Source organism: Microchirus variegatus (genome assembly GCF_963457635.1).
Source record: "Microchirus variegatus genome assembly, chromosome: 8".
Lineage (NCBI taxonomy): Eukaryota > Metazoa > Chordata > Actinopteri > Pleuronectiformes > Soleidae > Microchirus > Microchirus variegatus.
Genome location: NC_139809.1, coordinates 19,528,001 through 19,550,827, shown reverse-complemented (window position 1 = coordinate 19,550,827; position 22,827 = coordinate 19,528,001). Strand labels below are relative to the sequence as shown.

Genomic DNA, 22,827 nt, shown 5'->3' with positions numbered 1-22,827 from the left:
CCGACACATAAACCCAGAATAGTTCCCTTTGATGTACAGCCATAAAATACAGTCTTTTTGTCCAGAAAGTGCAACTCAGATGCTGTCTGGATTCCTATGGTCTGCATAGAATCTTAATCTTCTGGTTTATAGTTTGCTGCTCAATACTGGTTGTTTATTTGTATCCAAACCTGTGCTATGTTTTCCATGTTTAAATAATGGATAAAGAAAATGATTTTCTGACTCTGCACATATAAAAGTGTCCAGTGATGGACAACAAATCAGGCTTCAGTGTGTTGAATTAATTATTGTTGTATAGTATGCAGAGTATAATTATAATAACAAAGACTGTTTATTCTATCAGAACATTAAACCCTCAATCTCAAAAATGTGCTCTCCCTCTAGTGCAAGTGCTGTCCCGATTCTCAGAAAAATTAAGTTCAGGGGCAGGTTTAAGGGCTGTATCGCCCTCAATATTGAGATTTTCCGAGACCACCCTTGGGAGCAAGGGCTACCCAGAATGCATTGCGTGTTTTCACATAACAAAGATGGCGTCGAAAGCAGCGAAGCGAGTGCGATACAAATAAAGTATTTTCTTTGTTAATAGAGATATAAAAATGATGAAAACCATTGTATTATCTTAGTTTAGGCCCATATTATGGATTACTTACGTCATTGTTGCGTAACATTTATTTTTATTTTACGATCTTTTGTCAATAGCCGGCCGGTGCGGACAAGCGATCGTTTGCTATGGTTTACTTTTCAATAAGCCGTGGTGTGTGGTAACTGTCAGCTGAATATGTCCGTGGTTGTGGTATTTGTATGAGTATCATCTTATAACTAACTGACAACCTAATAACTTGACTGACAAACGGATCGTTACAAATAATCCTGACGTAAATGTGTTCTTCTTCTTCTTTTTTGGAGTTGACAGACTGGATGCAGCTTTCGCGTTATTCTGCCCCCCACAGTCTGAAGACGTATCTGCATTTAAGGGGTGTCCCATTTCTAAGTGACAAAATAACCCTCAACCCTTGGTTTTGAGGGCCAGTTAAGATTAAAGGCCACATTATACTTCTCCGACTGCGTATGCGTTATCCAACTGCGTCACCACGGAGACGCCGCAAGCCTTTATACTTCTGCGTCGTGGTGACGGACACGCGAGGAATAGGAATTGGAATTGGCCCTAAATTGCTGACAAAAGAACAGACAGAGGACAGAGAATATCTATAAAAAACCTTTATCACTGCAAGAAAGCCACCTTTTCTGCAGTTTTGATTCTCATGTTGCTGTCTTCCTTCACCCAGCACACACCAACACTCTTTTAAACTATACAGTTCCTTCCATCACCCTATGTGGTTCACCAGCACAGCTAAGAGGTGAAAAGGTCTGGTTGGGTCAGGTAAGTTGGGGGAAAAAAACTAAACAATCCTATAAAGTTGGACCTAATTTCAACTTTAGCTGGTGGCAAATGAACACCATAGAAAACTATAGGCCAAAGCTTGACCTCAGCTAACAGTGAAGCCTGCAACTCAATGTATAGACATACATCTGACAGCTAAGATTCCAAGTAAATAATAGGATTTCTCGTTATATCCTTGGATATTGTTGTAATAAAAATAAACTTCAATGTGAAGAGTCAGGTCATGCTATATGCAAATGTATATTGACTTTATTTCATCAAGAGCTTCGTTCAGTTCACAAAATTAGAATATTGGTCTTTGAGTTCCACCTTGGGGATTTCCAGCCTAAATTACAGTCCACAGATGCCCAGTCGAATAAATCACACTCTTTATTTTCCATCAGAGAATTGTACAAGTTCCACTCCTCCTTCTGTCTTAAAAGGCGATTTATATCGTAAAAATGCCTCATAAATTGCAGCAGGGCAGGAAATGATCTTGGTTGAGTGCGTTACTTGAGCACCACTCATATATTTTTCCAAAGCAATGTAGCGCAGAGGCAGACAGCAGCGACTCACACCAGACCAGCAAGAGAAGAGACAATATTTGAGTGTGACTCATCCCTCTTATTAATGTATTTCTGAATCTCCCTTTCATTCAGTGATGCTCTCAATAGGCGTACACAGCAGAAAACACTCACTGGCTATGAATAAAACAGTAGACGTACACAAGGGCTGAGACTGAACATGTTGCATCACAGTTCCTAAGAAAACACTTTCCCTGACTATAAATGTCCTACACACTCATGCATTCCCTCTGTTGTAGTTTTTGACTTGTTGGATGCTGACAAATCCAGGACACAAGCCTGGATTTCCACATATTCAGCTCCTGCATATATGGAAAAGTGTCTCACAAGGAACTGGGCAAACAAAATGCCTGTTGGCCACTAACACAGTTTCTGTGCTGTGTGTACATATTAAAGTTTGTCCAATTCTGGATTCACTGACCTACTTACAAATGTACAGTATAGTAGAATTAAGAGCAAAATAACTGCAGTGAGAATTACACCAGAGGCACCAGACATCGATAACAACACCAACAACTTTTTTGCTAATCAATAGTTTTGAATGGCCTAATGTTTGCTAGCCATTTTGTGTAGATCCTAAGCAATGATTGGATCAAAACATGGGATAAAGTTTAGTTTTATTGGTCTTACCAATAAAGCAATTTTTTTTTATATTGTACTGTGTATGTGTTTGTCCCTTACATTAGAAGGTTGCACAAAGTAAAAGCTCTTCAGACGGCACAGGTGTTGGATCTTACCTTGGTGTGGAGCTTTGAGAGCTGCTTTTCATCCAGGTAAGTTTGTGTGTAGACACGTCTTTTGTAGCGGAACTGAAAAACAAAAAGAGTGAACGAATGAGACACAATGAGAGAGAATCACAGAACTGACACGATGTGAGTATAAGCAGACATATCAAGGATCAAGATGTTCCAGTGCTGTGCAATGGTATTAAGCAGGTGTTTGGTATAACTGCTTATAACACAGGGAACTTCACTACTGGTGATTTTACACTATTTGGGTTAGTGCATTTTTTAACATCTTGTTTTTACATTGAACATACACAATAGCACTTGACACTTTAATATTAATTGGCACTTTATTGCAGGTTTGCACAGAACATTTGCACAATGCATATTTGGACATTTTCTATAAAAAGTTTAATAATAGGTATGTATTGTAGGAATGTTTAAACCGATTGGAGAAAACCTTTCTTGCATTATAATTGTTTGTCTTGGGGCAGGTGCTGTGGTGGCCACTCAGCTCCTCCTGGAAAGAAAGGAGAATTAGAACAAGCAACAACAATTGGTATATTAATGACTAAAGTCAGAAGGTTCTGTGGGTAACTTTTATGTGTGTAAATTGTGTTCATATGTGTTAGGAGTGCGATAGTAAACTGATGTTGAAGTTCGGCAAGACACTAACCTCTTTCTTTTGATGCAGCATGGTGTTCGGGTAAAAGTGTCCCAAGGCAAGCAGGTTTATTGATGGTTCCGGGGCAGGCCAAGTGGGGAGATAGAAGAGGGGAACTTGTGGAAAAGGAGTTTTGGAATCTTAATGGTGATGTTGAAGTTTTTTTTTTTTTTTTATAAAATAATTTTACTATATCTATTTATATATATTAAAAATTTATAAAAACATGTTAAAACTATTGAGTTAAAATAAAATGTTTGTTGATAGTAATGATGTTGATGGGTAACCTTCAAATGGTAGTACCAGAGCTGACAATCAGGGACATGGTATAAAAGGCTGTCTGTGTTGCTGGTCATCTGAGATCATTGCTCGTGTGTGTTGTGCTGCTGCTAATTTTTGTTTAGAATAAAATGTCATTTTTGATCCCTCTCACCATCGCCGTTCATCATTACCACTGTAATATCCAGCCGCATTTAAAGCTCACATAGAGTGGTCCTGTTGCACATATATGTTAGTTATGGAGGTCTACTTACGTACATTAACTTGTTTTTATGGTCAAAAACCTCCTAGTTGCTGTAAACGAGCCGATAGAAATCCTGGTACATGGTAACACCTGACTATAATCCTACAGAATCCTACAAATGAAAGCATTTTTTTGCTTAGAATTCAACTCACGATTGTCTGCCATGATTTTTTTTATGTGTTTATTACATTCATGAACAAAAGATTTGAAACACTCAATTAGGCATTCAAGTAAAGTGCCTGAACATTGCCCTGCAAAATGGTCTTATTGTTGTTATTGTTGTTATTATTATTGTAGTGGCATGTTTCCACTAGCTCAACTCATGACCTCAAAACCAGGGAAAATGTGTGAAGTCGTCAGACTGCCGTGCACTGATTGGTCAGAGTGCCGTCACAGTCTGAGCAATGCCATTAACTGTCGATGTAAAATGTGGGTTCATCCCCAACATTTAGCAAGGAAATGTCTAAAATCTGATCATGTAAGAGAGGAGAGAGAGTCTGGTGTATTTAGCGACAGCACTGCATGAAAGTCCTTTTTTTCCGGCTAAAGCTCGGCTCGAGTGGTTGTGTGATTCTCGTCACTACCACCTGTGTAACTCTCAACTGCAGACAGGCTTCCATCTCCACTGAATCACATGATGTAAAGGCTTCATGTGTTGAGAGAGAAGGCAGCGACAAGGCTGTTTGGGGTGAGAAACTGTTCGAGGAAAGTAAAATGATTATTATTTAGTGATGCAGCTCCTGTAATAAAATGCAGAAGAATCCAGATCATGTGCTGTTTTGAATCGAGATCCCTATTTTTATCCCTATCTATTGTGCAGTCCTAGTACATAACAATTGACGCTGGTTTGAAGGCAGGGTGGTACACCAAATATGATTCATTTAAAATTTGTAGCACACTTTGCATTTTATAAATTTACTAAAAATGAACGATTAAAATTTGTATCTGTGAAAGCATTCTTACTTTACAGCATTTCTGCTTATCACAGTTTCCACACTATAGATCTTAACGCGGACCTAGACCGGAAGTTCCAATTAACGCTGTTTTTTAGTGTGTATCTGCGTCATTACCTTGTTTACGAAGCCCTGAAGGTTCTAAACAAACAGTTCAGCCACTGCTGAGAATGCTGTGTTTTATTGTAATCTCTGGCTCAGCGAGATCTCTAAAAAAACCCGGTCCGGTTACGTAAACACCGGTTCTCCGGGCACATCCGGTTGCGTACATTGAACCACAGAAGAAGAATAACGTCCGTTGTGGAGGTGTTTCATGAGCGACAGTGTCTTCTAACTCTTCTAACTTCTAACTTCTGACTCCGGGTCAAAGTCATAAAAGGGACTGCGGCGGGGAGTCGTGAAGAAGCTATTTTTAAACATTGTTAAAACAATGTTTTGATAATGAGTAGCAGTGCATCCACCGTTCCAGAGGGGGGAGCTGTGCTTCTGAGAGCTGGTGTACTTCCGGGTACTGGCCAATCACAAGACTCTGTCTTCTGGGTGAGAGAGTTGAGTCTCAAATCTCGCGGCTGGGAAACACCGTCAGAAAAGAGGATTTCTATCGGCTGGTTTACAGGAACTAACTAACTAACATATATGTGCAACAGGACCACTCTTTGTGAGCTTTAATATATGTACCATGAATCAAACCAACGTCTGTTATTTTCACACTTCTAATTTACTTCTATCAACAAAACGTTGCATGTTGCAATTTCAGTATTTAGTCATCCATTTATTCATCTTCTGAAAGTGAAATTTTAACTTTGGTTGCTGGTGTTCTACATGTTTCGGACAACAAATGTACTTGAAAGTTTAAACAGATTTGTTCTTTCACTACTGCAAAATCATCTATTTTAGGTTCGGTTTTCTGTGCTTGACAACTCTGACAATTTCCCAACTTGTTAAAAGCCATGCCATTTAATAGGTCGATGGCTGTTCCTTTTTGGTTTCACTGAATGTTGACAGCCTGTAATAGATTTGAAAATGTGTCACTTTCACTGGCCAGGACTTCTTCTGTGTGTGTGTGTGTTTGAGTAACTATAGGTCAGCATTCATACGAGCGTGTAAAGCGTGTGTTTGTGTGTCTTTTTAGTACACACTGATGTGTCCTGTTCAGCAAGAGGTTAAATCTGTGACAGAACACAGGGGTTTTGAGCAGCCAATCCAAAACTGTCAATCATCTCACACCAGAGGCCACAGGGAATAACTGCTGGTCAATCAATGACACACACAATGCTTCCACAGAGCAGTAGCAGGCACATACACACACGTACACACACACACAGCAAAGCTAAATCAGAAGTTTATCCAAGTACAACCACAAAGTTAGCGCAAAGATGCCCAAGCACACAATGGATATATTGACATGGTATTACTACACTCATATATATACGACAGATATACTCTTCCACTGGCTCATCCTGTCACTTCCCATTAGCAAGTCACTGTAGCAGCTCATCTGCACTGCTGAGAGGACATGTTATTGCTCTTTTACTGTAAAATCAAAGACAAGTGAAGCTTGTCAGGAATAGGGTCGCCAAGGGGTAGACAATTTTTTCCATGGGAACCATAGTCAACTTATTGGAATTAACAGTGATTTTTTTCATAATTTAAATTTAAAGTGTGCATGTGATGGAGGAATGCACAGAGTATATAGAGGGTGTGGCTTCAAATAAAATCCAGTTTATTCTCATTATTTCTCATTAAGTTCCAAATTCACAGAAATGTGCATCGCTAGTCAAAAATAACTACCACTGCGTCCAGCATGAAACCACATTCCGCAGCAAAAAGGTACATTTAAAAAAAACTACTTTTAGCTATGAGTCACCATACATTTTGTAATGTATTACAAAATAATAAGGAAGAATGCAATTCAAAGTGGATGACAGCATGAATATGATGTTTGTATTCTTAAACACTTACTGCATTTAAGCCTATTGTCTAAAACAAAGAGAAGAGAAGAGAAACCATAAGTCTGCAAAATGCTTGATACACATAGGTTTCTATTATTATTAAGATTTGTATTCTTAAAAAAGCTGAGATTGTATTGTCGGTAATAATGCTGTTATTAATAATAAACTCCGTATGCCAATACATCAGGGATATTAAACTGACACTCTGAGGCAAAGTAAATCTTTATCTCTCTTGACATAATCGTAAAAATGTGTGAAAATAAAGACGGCTGGTCAGAAAAAAATGTTTACATTACTGTCTGTGAGGCAACAAATCTGCATAAGCCTGCAAATCTCTCAGATCACAGACCGCGATGCAGCAGCACATTTATTATCTCAGGGAGATGACAGACACTGCAGGTTATTGCTGCAAGGTTTGACTGATACATCAGATCGGGGGAAAAAACACAGTGTTGCATCCGTGAATAGACGACGACAGCAGATACTTTTTGATGACAGTTGCTGTAAAGACGACTTACACTTGAAGCACCATGTCTGCAGTTTATTTACAGAAAATGACCCGGGACTAAGGCCACACGGTTGATGTAGTGGTTAGCACTCTTGCTTTTGCAGCAAGAAGACCTGGGTTCGAGCCCCGGTTGGAACAATGGCCTTTCTGCATAGAGTTTTCTCCGGGTTCTCCGGCTTCCTCCCGCAGTCCAAAAAACATGTAGATTTGGGGATTCGGTGAATTGTTCACTCTAAACTGGCCTTTGGTGTGTGAGTAAAAGGTTGTTTGTCTCTATATTGACCAGCGACGCCTGGTAGAATCGCATGGTGGGAACGTTTGATGATGCAATGTGGCACTCAAATTTCCAAGTGCAAGAGAAGATATTATTCCGTATTTTAAACTGTTGTCTTCCACTGTGCCATTAATTTAACGTGCCTCCAATTAACTTCCGCCTCTTCACGCCATTGTTGTTGTTGTCATTCAAGTCGTGCCGCAAGCAGGTTTTTAGCCAGCAGGGCATCCGGGCGTCCTGGGGACACCCTGTACTGAAAATAATAAGAAATTAGACGGCCCTACTTTTAGGCAGGACGCCCAAAAGACTCCCAGTGACAGAACTCTCTTCTCTCTCACTTTGAGCAGTTAACTAAATAGATCAGCTCATCTGATGCATCTGTTATTTCCTTAATTAAAAAATCATGATATTTAGCTGTCCAGACTGCCAAAAAAATCAAACCAGATACAATCAGGATATGCTTAAAAATATGATTTGGGCTGCAGTCGAAAGACATATTTTTGACACTGTAAATATGAAGTGACATAAAGTAAGAATATAAACATATACTCAAACTGCTACTGGACACACTTCTGTGTGTATTTTTTACATAAATATTCAGATATCTGTCCATCTGAAATAATAGATGTGAGCAGAGGGCTCTGTGAGTGCAACCTGGCCTTTGATAGACTTTGAAAGCCATCTTCAGAAAATCCAGTCAGAAATATAAGACAGTGATGCTATGTTATGAAAATGAAGGACACAAGCAGAAGAAAGTATCCTCCTGAACGCTTAGTCACCACACAAAAGCGTCTAAAAAATATGTGTAAGTGCAAGTATGTTGGGCTATTCACTGTAAATGCCAAAGAAGCAAATCTGCAGACGGACCCGTTAGCTCCACCTGAGTGAAGTGGTGGAGAAAGTGTAACAAATGGACAACTGAATGAGTGGTTGACCTCCGCGACTAATAGTAAGAGTACAAATAATGTCTGAGTGAGGGTAATGAGAATATCCAAAATTTTTTAAGCAACTTTGAGATAATATGTTAGACCATTTTCTCATTTCATAACGTCAAATCTAAACCACTTTAAATTGAACAAGCAAAGTGAGTCTTGCAACATGAGAATATTTTAAAGATGCAATGAGGATGTAACAGCATAGCACCTTCATTGAATGGAATTATAGCATTTAAAGGCACAGTGCATCAACACTGATGCAGTCGTCTGTGGATGAATGTATGTATTTCCTCTTCTTTTTAGAACTGTTTACTAATGGCCATTAGCTCATTGCTACAACTCTAAAAACAATATGTTTAGTATGTGCTTGGTCAGGTTTGAAAGTAAATGGTCAGGTTGTGTTCAAATGGCCATGGTCAAACAATTACAACAGAATATCTGAAACAGTGATAAAACGAGGGCCTATGTGGCTGCTTTCTGTGATTTTTACAGTCTAAATCTACACCTATAATCATTAACTGCAAGATAAAAAAGTCTCTCTCTCTGTTTCATTTCCTGTAGCTTCATCCATACACATGATCCATACCTACCTCCAGATAAGGTACAGGGGCGATGGATGGGAAAGGATATTCCCTTAGCTGTCTCTCCTCATCCAGAAATTTACCAGCCTTGCCATTGTAAGCCGGCTGGAAAAGGCCATAGTTGAGAACATCTTTCAGGCTCTGGTTGAGATTACACAGGATCCGCTGTTTGGACAGCCAGATTGGAGCATCCACATTGAATTTCATACATTTCTGTGGACACAAGGGCAAAAGAAGGGACAGGGTTAATATCCTGCACCTCAAACTCAGAGAATGTGAGTGTGGTGTTTTACTGAGTCACATAAATAAATACATTTGCTCGATATCAGATCATAAAAAGCATTCATTGAACTTCAATGTCATGCCCAGAGGACAAGTTAGGCATTTTATGATAATAAGAAAAGCACATTGCTCAGGACGCATTTTTTTTTACCATGTTCCATTACTTTCCAGAAAAGGTCATCCTAGAAGCCAGTTGAAGTTACTATACTAGGTAAACAAAACCTTAATTTTCTTAATATCACCTTGTGTTTTTATCCTGTGAAGCAATTTCATTTGTATGAAATGTTTTATATAAATAAAGTCAGAAGACTTTTACAGAAACACCCTTCTGAAAATGAAATATGTTTGTCGTAATGTCAGTGTGAATGATTTATTTTCCTCAAATTAGGTAAGATGATGTTCAACTGCAACCAACCAACCAACAGCGAGAGTAGATCTATATCCATCCATATACAACAACTGTTTATACGTACGGATGCCCTCATCAATTACCAAATGAATTATCATCCAGTATCTCCAACCACAGTTTGACAATAATCTGAACAACAACAGACAAGTCCAATCTCTCATATGTTCCTAAATCTAAAACAAAGTGTTACGAATATTAACTCTGAACTGAAAGTGTTGAATTGTTACTCTATAAACATTTAATGATTACACCAAATAAGTCTTAGTGCGTCAACTCTCCCAACTCTCCCAGATACATTAACACATTGATTTTGGACTGTTGATTTTGCCGTGTCGGCTCTGCTTTTTTCTTCATTAAAGTGTGCGCAGCCATCTTTGCTCAGTTGGTCCTCGCACTGTTCTCTGTTACACACACAAGCTAATTGACCCGATTGTCGTGGTGGCCAGCGGCAGCACCAGGAGACCTCACGCTGCATTGATAGGACCATCAGAGAAATCCATAGAGTTCTTCCTGTCCTTAGCAGACAACCACAACATGGCAACTCAGTAGTCTTTGTTTCAGCTGTAAACTTATACCAACACAACGCATGCATGGAATAAGCTAATGAAAGAGTCCATGTTCACAGGGAAGTCACAATAATGACAATAATTACCACTCATCAGCCTCTGTGGCAACAAACGCAGCTCTGAATAAAACTGTGAAATTTTTGTACACAGATATTAACTGGCTACTAGATGCATAGCATTCAAAGCAAATTACTGTGCATATTATTAGTAGATAGTATACCATCATATAATTATATCATCAATTATTATAAACTTCTCATGCCATGCATTACTATTCTTGTGCATTTCAGACACCATTGTTTAATTGTAACTTTCTTCCTTAATACAGAACTACACACATGACTACATAAAGTACTGATGTCATACACTGTATTACTGTGATACAGTTGTATATTTCTGCATTTTACTGTAACGTTTACTGTAACTTCTCCGTAAGTCACTTAATATTAATATTAATATTATTACTGTGAAGCAGCTCTGTTTGACTATAAATTCACAGAAGTAATCCTATGGAGTGTATCACTGTGATTTAGCTATTTTCCTGAACTGATTCGGTATTTTACTTTAAATTCAGAGTATAGTACTAATATCATATAGTGTTTTACTGTGATTTAGCTGTTTAAATATGGCAGTAATAGTGCATCGCTGTATAGCAATATTTTCCTGTATGCTGAATTCAACTGTAGAAATTACACCTCCGACACGTTTAGTAATTTCAAACAAAAAACAGCACAAAATACAATACGTATTATACAGTTATAGTGTGAAGTCCTGTACTGAAGTAAAAAGAAACAAAAAATAGCTGTGTGCTGTAAATGTAATACATAATGGAACTTCTTTTTCCATTAATCACTGACATTCATAAGTTAGATAACGTTTAGTACATTTTTGTTAAATTAACTCTACACATACACATACACGTCACACACACCACCTAATCTTTCCCTGGTGGGCTGGGGCTGCAGAGTGGGTGTGAGTGCTCTCTTAGGTGCCCCATCTCCTGCTCACGGCTATGGTGGCCCGGGGCATTCATAGATGCAGGGGAGTCTGGTCCCCTTCACTCTGGGGTCTGGGGAGTGCCTGGGGGACTTTTCTGTGGCCCATCATGACACACCTCCCTGAAGGCGTGGTAGTGGGCGGTGAACTGCTCACCTGGCGGGGGTCAACGCTGGGCACCAGGGCTCCTGGATGATTGGGAGAGCCTTGTATTTATTCTATCACTTTTATCATCTGTATTGCTTTTAATCTGTACAGCACTTTGGTCAACCCAGGTTGTTTTAAAATGTGCTCTAGAAATAAAGTGTGAGTTGAGTTGAGTTGTGCCGGGGCATTGCGGGGTTGGACATGGCTGGTCTTTGGACCTCTGGCCCCTATCTATGTCTGGGGGATCTGCTCTGGACTGTGTCTCCCACTCACTTCTTCCCCTTGTCTGTCGACTTCCCATCGCCCCTGTCCACCCCACATCACAGTAAATCTGACACAAGGCATGCAGTCAGCCACACTACAGGTTCAATTTAAAAAATATTCTGAAAATAAAACTCCACATACGGCTATATCATGCCAAATTTAACAGACAGTGTACAGTATAGTGCATATGACTATGGTTAATGTGGGAGGGCAAAACGGCGGTGAAGTTGGCACCACATTCGCCTCCGGTCCTGGTGCATACTTATATTTATTAAACACAGCACCAAAATGGAACAAGACATTTAAAATCAAAGCTAAACAAAAAGACATGAGAGGGGAAAAGGAATAAAGAAAGAAGAAGCATGAGATTACGACAGTCAGTTAACGTTAACACTGTAGAAGAACAACATTCAGTAATATTTAGTTTACCTGATTCACATTCTACAGTCTCTCATCTTTCAAGTGATGCCCTAAATGTCCATATTTACTGTAGAATTTTAGAGAAAATCCACCTAAAAAAATTAACATTTTGACGTTTTTATTGCAACAATTGCTGACTTTGCACTGCTGCCTAATAGCCAATAAGGTTTCCCATTGAATGTCTCATCTCATGTCATTGAATAATTCTATTTATTGTATCTATATGCATGTAATCAGCACTGATCTGCAGAATAGCTCGCCACCCAGTGGCGGAAACTTGCATTTTTTTAAGGTGGAATCGAAACTTAAGGAGAACCGGAGGCGAATGTGGTGCCAACTTCAGCGTTGTGAGGGCAAAGCACTTCTCTCTTGTTACCACATTGTGGAGCTTAAGCCACAGATGGCAGAGAGCAGAACAGAGACTGTGGGAGTGAGTGTGCAAAACCCGCAAACAATTAATCAATCACTGCTGCCTGTGATATTGATTTGGGAACTCAACTCTATCCTGTTCAGCATCACTAGACTTCTGACAGTCACATACATCTGTTTGGAACTCAAATCTTCCACAGTCAAATGGCAACAATAACTGGTGATTATTAGAGTCGAGGCACACCGCAACCACGTTGAGAATCACAGCTGTGTGAGATAGTATTAGCCATATTCACAGGGAAACAAGACACATTAGCACAACATAGCATCCAACTTGGACAGTGAAACATCATAAAACTCTCCTCTGACATTTACACACAATAAACCCAGGATGTACAGGCGAATGTTGAGAAAAGGAAAATCACAAGCTATTCACTGTTGTATCCGGAGAAAAACTAAACTTTCACAGTATGCCATCTCACACACAGGTGCGGTGCGTTCAACAGCATAAGAACGGCCATGGTGCGTTCATGAGCGTTGGGCACTGACAAATACAATATAACTGAACGGTATTTAATTGAACACCTAAACAACATGGGCTTTCTAACACAGCCACCCCTGACTGTCTACACAGACAGTCAAATCCAAGATAGAAAGTCCACTCAAGTAACTGAATCTTCGGCCGTGTCTTCCAGCTTAGGGACCTGGACCAGACGAGCTACTGGTCGAACGTATGTCCGATCTTTGACCTTGATGGCAACAGTCCAGATGCGTCGGTCAGCTCCAGGGTAAATGGTTGTTACCTTCCTAACAGGCCATAAAGCTTGTGGGAGCTGTGGATCCACGATGAGCACCACTTGATTTGGTTCGAGGTGTTTCCCCTCCTTCACCCACTTCTGTCTCTCCTGTGAGCTGGGCAGATAGTGACTGATAAATTTGGACCAAAAGTGGTCGACGAGGACTTGGCTGTGCCACCATCGACGATTCCCGAGGGTATTACTGGGGAGATGCATCATTGCGTCCCATTAGTAGGATGGGAGGCGTGATGGGATCTGGATCAGCTATGTCTGACGAGACGTAACCAAGGGCCTTAGCATGAAAGGTTTGCCTCTTCTGGAGATAAAACGTCGTGAAGACATCAGAAAGGCATCAGTGTCAAGGCTCTAGCCGAATAGAAGCATGGTTTATAGAGGCGTAGACGAGCAGGTGGTAAATCCGCCATCTTAGGGACAGGAGGATTAGCTCGCCATGCCTGGCGTTGCACACAGCGACTCTTACACCTCTTCACCGCTTCCCTCCCTCGCAGAATCCAGAACCGACAACGCAGCTCCAGGTCCAGGATGCATGAGGGTCTCTTGAAATCCTGAATGATGATGTTAGATGCTTGGGATCTAGCAAGACTGGGTGGAAGCTGCTCTGCTTTCCGTAATCTCCTCCCAACTCTGAGTAGTCCTTGTCATACTTGGGAGAAGCTGGCAAAGGTCAGTCGGAGCCAGGTTCTCTTGAATAGAAGGCCTTCACTGTCATCACACAGGGACAGTAAATGCTTCAGGTACAACGGAATTGCAGAAGCTCAAGGCTTGAATGTTTAGCAGAATAAGTCAATCTTAAAGCAATCCTGAGATACTGCATTCATGAGAATGGGATAAAATAATACCTCCAACCAGATGGACAATCTGAAAATTCAACGTCTGGCAAGGAGCCACAAAAACAGAAGGAGTTTAAGCTCACATCCCATTTTAAAACAACATTACAAGAAGCTGTGTTTTTGTTAAATTACCATCTACATTAGCATGCAGAGTAAGACCAAGAGCCCTAACAGAGTCATGGAGGTCAGGTCAGGATTACCAGATCAGGGTGGGCTCAAATCTCTTCATTATCACTGATTTGTAATTAGGCTGATTGCGGTCATCATATTGATCAGTTCTGGTTCTAATGAAAACGATTACGTTTCTTATGTACTGTCCCTGAACACATTTTCTCCTGTGAAACAAAGCTAACATCAAATGTAGATTTGCGTATTTGGAAAGGCTTTAAATTTAATCACAATGAGACAATTGTGGTTTAAAGGGATATTTCGCCGTTTAAAAGATGAATGTCTATTAAAAATGGGTAATCTAATGTAGTAGAAATGTGAAATAATATTTGAAGAAAGTGCCTTCTTGGCAGAGAAAGTTAGTTAGTTAGTTAGTTATGCCTTTGTATTCCTTTCCCCTTCCTATAAAAAGGAAAAAGAATGAAGGCTGAGGATTAAGAAGGAACTGGAACAATCTTGAGTCAATCAACAGGTAGATCTTGGCATCCAGCCTGTCACATACAGGAAAACAAAACATATTTACCAAAAGAGAAATGTGGGACGTACGTTTAGTGTTCGTTCATACCACAAAGAATTGTCTTCTTTTTCTTTTTTTTTTTAATTTCAGTGTGATTTTATTTGGAAAGACACTTATGAATATTTGGTTCACATGCCCTTATTGAAATTAAAGTTTCCTTTCTGCCATTAACCTGAACTCACCTCTCACAGTATTTTCTGCAAGTCAACCATTCAAGTTCACACCCTTAAAAAGTTCACCTCAAAAAACAAGAGCCATGGCAATAAAACAGGCTAAATCATAGCAAGGTGTCCTTGTATGTTATTAGTCTCATGTAGGCCTTGGGATTAATCAGAGCAAAAACATTTAGAGCAAGGAACGTCACTTTTAAGAGTTACTAAGTAAGTACTTAAAGTGAAAAATTACCACATGGGAAAAATAACACATGATCACTGTGGAGATGCCAGTAAAAAGTGCTACTGCTAAGATATTCAATGAATGTACATCTGGCAATTATTCGAAGTTTAGATTTGTGACATGTTTAAGCACCTCTGTAAACTTTTCTGTGGAAAATGTAAAATTACTTTTATATCAGCCTAACACAGAAACTCAATTCAATCAATCAATCAATCAATCAATCAATCAATCAATCAATCTTTGTTTGTATAGCCCAAAGTTTACAAAACATAGTTTGTCTAATGGGACTTCACAGGGTTGGTAACATCCTCTGTCCTTAGACCTTCGACCAGTGTAAGGAAGAACTACCAGGGAAAAAACCCTTATAACAGGGAAAAAAGGGTAGAAACCTTAGGGAGAAGCACAGGTGAGGGATCAACTCCCTGGACGGACAGACGTGCAGTAGATGTTACCCAAAACATACAATACACAATGACAAAGAATACAAAGTTAAAAAAATTCACTCTATTTGTATTGTACCAAATTGCAACAAATTTAAAAGTAACTCTAACAGTTGCCTTTACAGTTCTATTATGAGCCATTTTTGTTTGCAAAATAACAAAAAAAATATATATATTTCCATTCCAGCTGCATAAGATACGAGGAAAGTTTTTTTTTTTTTGTCTAATTGAGTCAGTGTGCATCACTTGTCCTTATTCATCTGCCTTATCGGCTCCTGTTTGTGTGAAAATAGAGTTTGCATGAACCTTGATAGCTCAAAGTATGTATGCTGTCCACGTCCATCCCTTCTCTACATAGATGCAAGAAACGTTGATCTTGTCAAACTGCTGAGGGTCCTTTTTTTTCTTTAATTAGCTGTGGAATAAACTTTTCATGGCCACTTCTTTGCATTTTTAGTCATAGTCCTATCCACCATATGGCTTTATTAGCTCCCATCAGTATACACTTGTAAAAAGCACCTGGGTGCCTTATTATAAGGATCAGATATATTCCGTCTGTCATATTCTGTGATATAGTGCTCAATCTCTGCGGAGTAAATTGTGCAGTGAACTCTGATGACTTAAAACTGGCTTTCCTGCCATCATGGCAGTGTGAACAAACTGAGTCATGTGACATCCGGAGCTCTACTGACTCCATATTTCTGGGCACATATAAAGCAGAGTGCCATTTGTCAAAAAACCAGAAGGGGATGTTTTTTTTTTTTGTTTTTCATTTATTCAAGGGTTAGGTGTCAAGGCGTGAGGGGGCGTCAAAACATATTACTATTTTTATATAGTTTCCAGTCTACGATGTGTTCAAAACAACCCATAACTCGGAAATAACTCCACTGAATTGTTAAAACCAGTCGTCCTTGAACCCATCACACGTTTTACGTTATGTTGTCAGTGCTTTTTCCTGCTGCAAGGGAAAAAAAAGCTCACAGATTTTCAAGCACAAGCTACCAGCTGTATTTTCATTCAGAATGGGAAAACGTTTTTTTCTCGTGCACGAATCTACTAACGTTTACGGTAATCTAATGAAACAGCATTGAAGAGCTGGGAGTGACTGTGAGTAGTTAAAGATTTATACTGCTGGACTGAGTAGCATCCAGCTGCAGCCCTGGGGAGCAACAACCCAGAACAACCCACCGGAGTTATGGAAGTTTTTTATTTATTTTTTGGAAACTCGATATCTCGACTTTGAAACTCGAGATATCGAGTTTCAAAGAAGAAGTAAAAAAAAAAAAAAAAAAAAATTCATAAAAATCTCGACTTTCAAAGTCAAGATCTTGAGTTTCCAAAAAAATTGTAAAAAAAATAAAAATAAATCATAATTTTTAGGAAACTCGAGATCTCGACTTTAAAGTCGAGATCTCGAGTTTCTTTTGACTGCCAGCCGCTCAAACATTTTCAATTTCACCATGTTTGAAATTGTTGGGCTTCTTTGGTTCAGCACCATGGACAGTGGTGAGAGAGTTAAACAGTTTAAGAGGATACTTGTTACAACTTTACTAGTGTGTTTATCTGTTTGTGTGTTTTTAAAGATACGTGTGTTGCAATAATCCCACAAACATCACACATATTTTCAACAAACGTAATTTTCTACAAACGAAACATGCATTCAACTTTCCATATTGTAATTTTTTGATAACGCAATGAGTAACGGTTGTTGTAGTTGTTGTTTGTTTGCCTTTACACACACTAATACTGACCTTGGCTGTAAATCCAGATGCTGGATCTCCACTCCGCTATCACAACGGAGGACCCCCACACGCATGCAAGCAAGCAGCATTGTCATTCCTTTTCAGTTCACACAATTATTTTGTGTTTAAACATTAACAGACATAAACAGATGTATTTCTTTGCATAAGCAAAATGCTTCTTGCTAATGAGTAGCAGCTCTCTCTCTCTCTCTCTCTCACCACTGTCAACGGTGCTGAAACAAAAAAGCCCTGAACATGGCGCAATTTAAAATATTTGAGCGGCTGGCAGTCAAAAGAAACTCGAGATCTCAAGTTTTCCAAAAAATTATGAAAAAAATTAAAATTAAAATTAAATTAAAAATTTAAAAAAGTGTTTTAAATTGTTTTTTTCTATTTTTTTTTTCCTCATGTCACTTTGGGGGCTCTGTAGTTTACACTCCAGAAAACTCAAAGAAGAAGAGAAAACAATGAGAACATTAGAAACTAGTGAACTAAATAAACTAAAACTAAACCTGCAAGCATAATCTTGCAAAAAGTAAAAGTACTTTTACTGTGTACCTTTTAAGTAATCCTAAAACTAAGTCGATCTCTAAGAACTTTGTCATGGAATAAAGAACTTCCATAAGTAGTCCAAGATTCATACACTATTGAACGTAGTACTTCCTAGACTACCTGCATTCATAATATGAATTATTAACATACCCTGCATACAAGTACTTAGTATATCCCACAGCTCATCATCTTTCACAATCTGCAACATACTAACAGCAAAATTAAATGCATAAAATACCACAATTTTAAAAACATGACAATGACATTTTAATAATAGTCAAATTAAAATATAAATGAAGAAATTCATTTTGTGCAATTACTTATCATATATATAAATCAATAAATATTAGAAAAATGCCTAGTCTCTTATACACCTGCAAATTAGAAATTATGAAGCATGAGAGCAGAACAATGCTTAGATTATCAACACCTACAAAGCTCGATTTTTACCTCCACCAATGAGGTTATGTTTTCATGTCTGTCTGTCGGTCTCTTATTTAGCAACAAAACTCGAAAAGTCACAATGGATTTGGATGACATTTTCAGGAAATGTCCGCAATGGGACCAGGAACAAGTGATTAAATAGTGGGCGTGATCCGTAGACGCTATCACTGGTAACAAGGGGGGCTGAGCTTTCTTTGGCGGAGGTCTGCGCTCTCCGAGTGCTCTTCTAGTCTGGAAATCCTTGTCATCATCTAGGAAGGAAAGCTTCGGCATTGGCTATAGATCCACTTAGCATTGTTTATGTTTGCACACCAGCTGCATTTGGTAACTCTACGTTACAAGTGCCTGAGGCAGTATTTTATTCAAGACCATACTGGCCAGCAATGAATTTAAAACCTCTGTCTGGATTCCCTCTGATAAATATAGTCTCTCTTTTGCTGCATGTTCCAGGCTGCACAAGCTCACAGACTAAGACCCAGAATAATTGGTGCATTGCACTGGAACTTTCACAACTGAACAGACACATCAGATGAAACAACTCAACTTCAGAGGAAGCACAGTTGTGCAAATATTGCTCCGGCCACAGCTCACCCACATATTTACATTTACTGATGAATGATTAACATGCAGTTTTTATTTACACTCGGGAAGGAGGTTAGTTTTTTTCTCTATGTTTGTCAGTTTCTGGTTGACAATTTTGTGGGATGTACAGTCAGGTCCATAAATATTGGGGCATCGACACAATTCTCTTCTTTTTGGCTCTATACACCACTAGAAGGGATTTGAAATGAAACGAACAAGATGTGATTTAACTGCACACTTTCAGCTTTAATTTGAGGGTATTTACACATTTTGTGATTCCAAATCAGGTGAACGGTGAAGAAATCACAAAAAGTGCCTCCCACTTTTTAGGGGACCAAAAGTAATGGGACAATTAACTGAAAAGCTATTTCATGGACAGGTGTGGGCTATTCCCTCATTATGTCATCTTCAATGACACAGGTAAAAGTTCTGGAGTTGATTCCAGGAGTGACATTTGCATTTGGAATCTGTTGCTGTTAACTCTCAATATGAGATCCAAAGAGCTGTCACTGTCAGTGAAGAAGCCATCATTAGGCTGAAAACTCAAAACAAACCCATCGGAGAAACAGCAAAAACATTAGGTGTGGCCAAAACAACTGTTTGGAACAAGAAATAATGCACCAGTGAGCTCAGCAACACCAAAAGACCTGGAAGACCACAGAAAAGCACTGTGGTGGACGACAGAAGAATTATTTCCCTGGTGAAAAAAAAGCCCTTCACAACAGTTGGCCAGATAAAAAACACTCTCCAGGAGGTAGGTGTATGTGTTTCAAAGTCAACAATCAAAAGAAGACAAGAGGGAAACCATTGGTAATCCTCAAAAACAGGAAGACAAGATTAGAATTTGCCAAACAACATCTAAAAAAGCTGTTACAATTCTGGAAGAACATCCTATGGACAGATGAGACCAAGACCAACTTGTACCACAGTGATGGGAAGAGAAGAGTGTGGAGAAGGAAAGGAACTGCTCATGATCATCAGTGAAGCATGGTGGTGGTAGTGTCATGGTGTAGGCATGTATGACTGCCAATGGAACTGGTTCCCTTGTGTTTATTGATGATGTAACTGCTGACAAAAGCAGCAGGATGAATTCTGAAGTGTTTCCAGCAATATTATCTGCTCATATTCAGCCAAATGCTTCACAACTCATTGGACGGCGCTTCACAGTGCAGATGGACAATGACCCAAAGCATACTGCAAAAGCAACCAAAGAGTTTTTTAAGGCAGATAAGTGGAATGTTATGCAATGGCCAAGTCAATCAACTGACCTGAATCTGATTGAGCATGTATTTCACTTGCTGAAGACCAAACTGAAGGGAAAATGCCCCAAGAACAAGCAGGAACTGAAGAGCGTGTCAGTAGAGGCCTGACAAAGCATCACGAGGGATGAAACCCAGTGTCTGGTGATGTCTATGCCTTCCAGACTTCAGACTGTAATTGACTGCAAAGGATTTGCAACCAAGTATTAAACAATTAAAGTTTGATTTATGATTGTTTAGTTTGTCCCATTACTTTTGGTCCCCTAAAAAGTGGGAGGCACATATAGAAAGTGTTGTAATTCCTACACCGTTCACTTGATTTGGATGTAAATGCCCTCAAATTAAAGCTGAAAATGTGCAGTTAAAGCACATCTTGTTTGTTTCATTTCAATTGTGTCGATGTCTGAATATTTATGGACCTGATCATGAGATTTAGGTGATGATTTGGAGACAGATCTGGAGTTTTATTAAAAGCTGTTTACCTTGCAAGAGGCAAGAACATTTTTAGCACTTTAATTAATAACAAAAAAAAATAACAAACAGGATTCATGTTACTTGATCATTTGGTTGAAATCTGAATCCATATTGACACTGCAGTCTCTGAGTGTTTTCTCTCTCTCTCTCAGTTCATCTTGTTTCATCACCTCCTTTTTCACAGCATCCATTCTGACAGGCTACAGTAGAACAAGCACAGATGTAAATCATTAAATGAATGATGGCTGAGTTGACGGCAGGGTTTAGTTTACTCAGTTTAGGAGGCATACTGACACACTGTCTCGCTATCCTGACAAGTTAAAGTGAACAGAACCACCGTTAATGTGATCAGTAAAATCCTGTGCTTTTTAGGATGAAATTCAAATTTCAAAAACAACCATTATCTTCATTCAGAAAAGTCAAGCATGCTGTGAAGTTGTATTCATCGTGAAGTTGTTGACAATTATTACAAATTAAAATGCACACAAATTATATAAAAGCAACACCAAGCTTTGCATTATGTAATATAATCCTGAGGAAGCGTGATGTGCGTTTAATGGCAGTACTCATGTATCATGGTGTAGTCCATCCATCCATCCATCCTTTATCTACCGCTTTATCCTCCACCAGAGGGTCGCGGGGGTGCTGTGTCTGTCTCATCTGACATTGGGCGATAGACGGGGTACACCCTGGACAGTTTGCCAGTCCATCACAGGGCCACATATAGAGACAAACAACCATTCACTCACACTCTCACACCTACGGTCAATTTAGAGTGACCAATTCACCTAATCCCCATATCGCATGTTTTTGGACTGTGGGAGGAAGCCGGAGAACCCGGAGAAAACCCACGCACACAGGGAGAACATGCAAACTCCTTGCAGAAAGGCCCTTGTTCCGAAGTTGTCCCAAACGGGCCTAGACCCCAGGAACCCGGGTCTTCTTGCTGCAAAGGCAAGAGTGCTAACCACTACACCAACCGTGGGCCCCTCATGGTGTAGTTATTGAATATATTTTTTTAAATCTTTGTCAGGTGTTGCACTTTGTAGACGGTCTCTGCTCTACGGTCTCACTGACGACAGCATGTAGCGATCAATATAGTTTCTCCAGCACAGATGATGGCTCTGTTCGATGAAAATTAGGTTATAGCTTGTTGTCTACACCACTATGATTTAAATGTGTGGCATGTGTTTCAACAATGTCAACTTGTAAATCTGTGATTATCTTTCTAGCTTTACTTAACTTCTGTAATAATGATACCTTGCAATGCCAGGCTTTTGAAAATATCTTTGTGACTCATTCACAACCTTAATTAAAACTCAACCACACTATCTCTGTCCATAGTGCAGCTTTAGCTTTTTGCTTACACAGCTCTCAATGTAATAAATGGGAATTATATTAATATTACTAGTGAGTATTTTGTGTGCAAATTATACCTATTCTGTGGCCATGTCATGTCTGGGGCTCCATACAAGTTATTAAAAACACATATAATCAGGCAAAATGCATGTTGTTGATAATGTGACATAAAAAATATTCAAATAAGCAAAGCACCAGCTCATCATCTGTAGACAGCTTCGCATCATGCTTAGTGTCTTTGTGTAAATGTAGAGGGTGAGTCAAAATTCACCTCCAAATTATTCACAATTTCAAAGACAGGAATAAAAAATGTCTTTTATACCTTGCTTCTTTACTGCACCAGGTTATAAAAAGGTTCTACCTGGAACCAAAAAGGGTTCTCCTATGAGGACAAGCCGAAGAACCTTATATGGTTCTACTTAGCACTTTTATTTCTAAGAGTGTAAAAAGACAAAATACAATTTAAACACAGAATATTAGAATTGGTCCAGATATGAAAACGATTATTCAGATCTTTGAGTCAATTGGACAAACCACCATCTTACTTTGTTCCACTCCCTTGACAGTTGTTTGAAGATTGTGCCCCATCAATCACCCTGATCTTAAACTTGGCACCATAACATCCCTGAAGCCTGACTTTATACATGCCTCTTTTAAGCTACTACTTTTCCATCTGTCACTGCTGTCACTGGAGCTGTCAAGTAACTTGCACC

At 39.2% G+C, this 22,827-nt stretch overlaps 1 protein-coding gene across 1 annotated transcript in view; it reads right to left on the bottom strand.

Annotated features, from left to right (window-relative positions):
* shank3a (SH3 and multiple ankyrin repeat domains 3a) overlaps window positions 1–22,827 on the bottom strand; it is a gene marked incomplete at both ends in the record, with an annotated part of 215,601 nt that overhangs the window by 168,319 nt on the left and 24,455 nt on the right. The window contains 2 exons of the mRNA XM_083894045.1: window positions 2,703–2,774; window positions 9,090–9,293. Coding sequence (XP_083750171.1) covers window positions 2,703–2,774; window positions 9,090–9,293 — 276 coding nt within the window. The remainder of the gene's footprint in view (window positions 1–2,702; window positions 2,775–9,089; window positions 9,294–22,827) is intronic.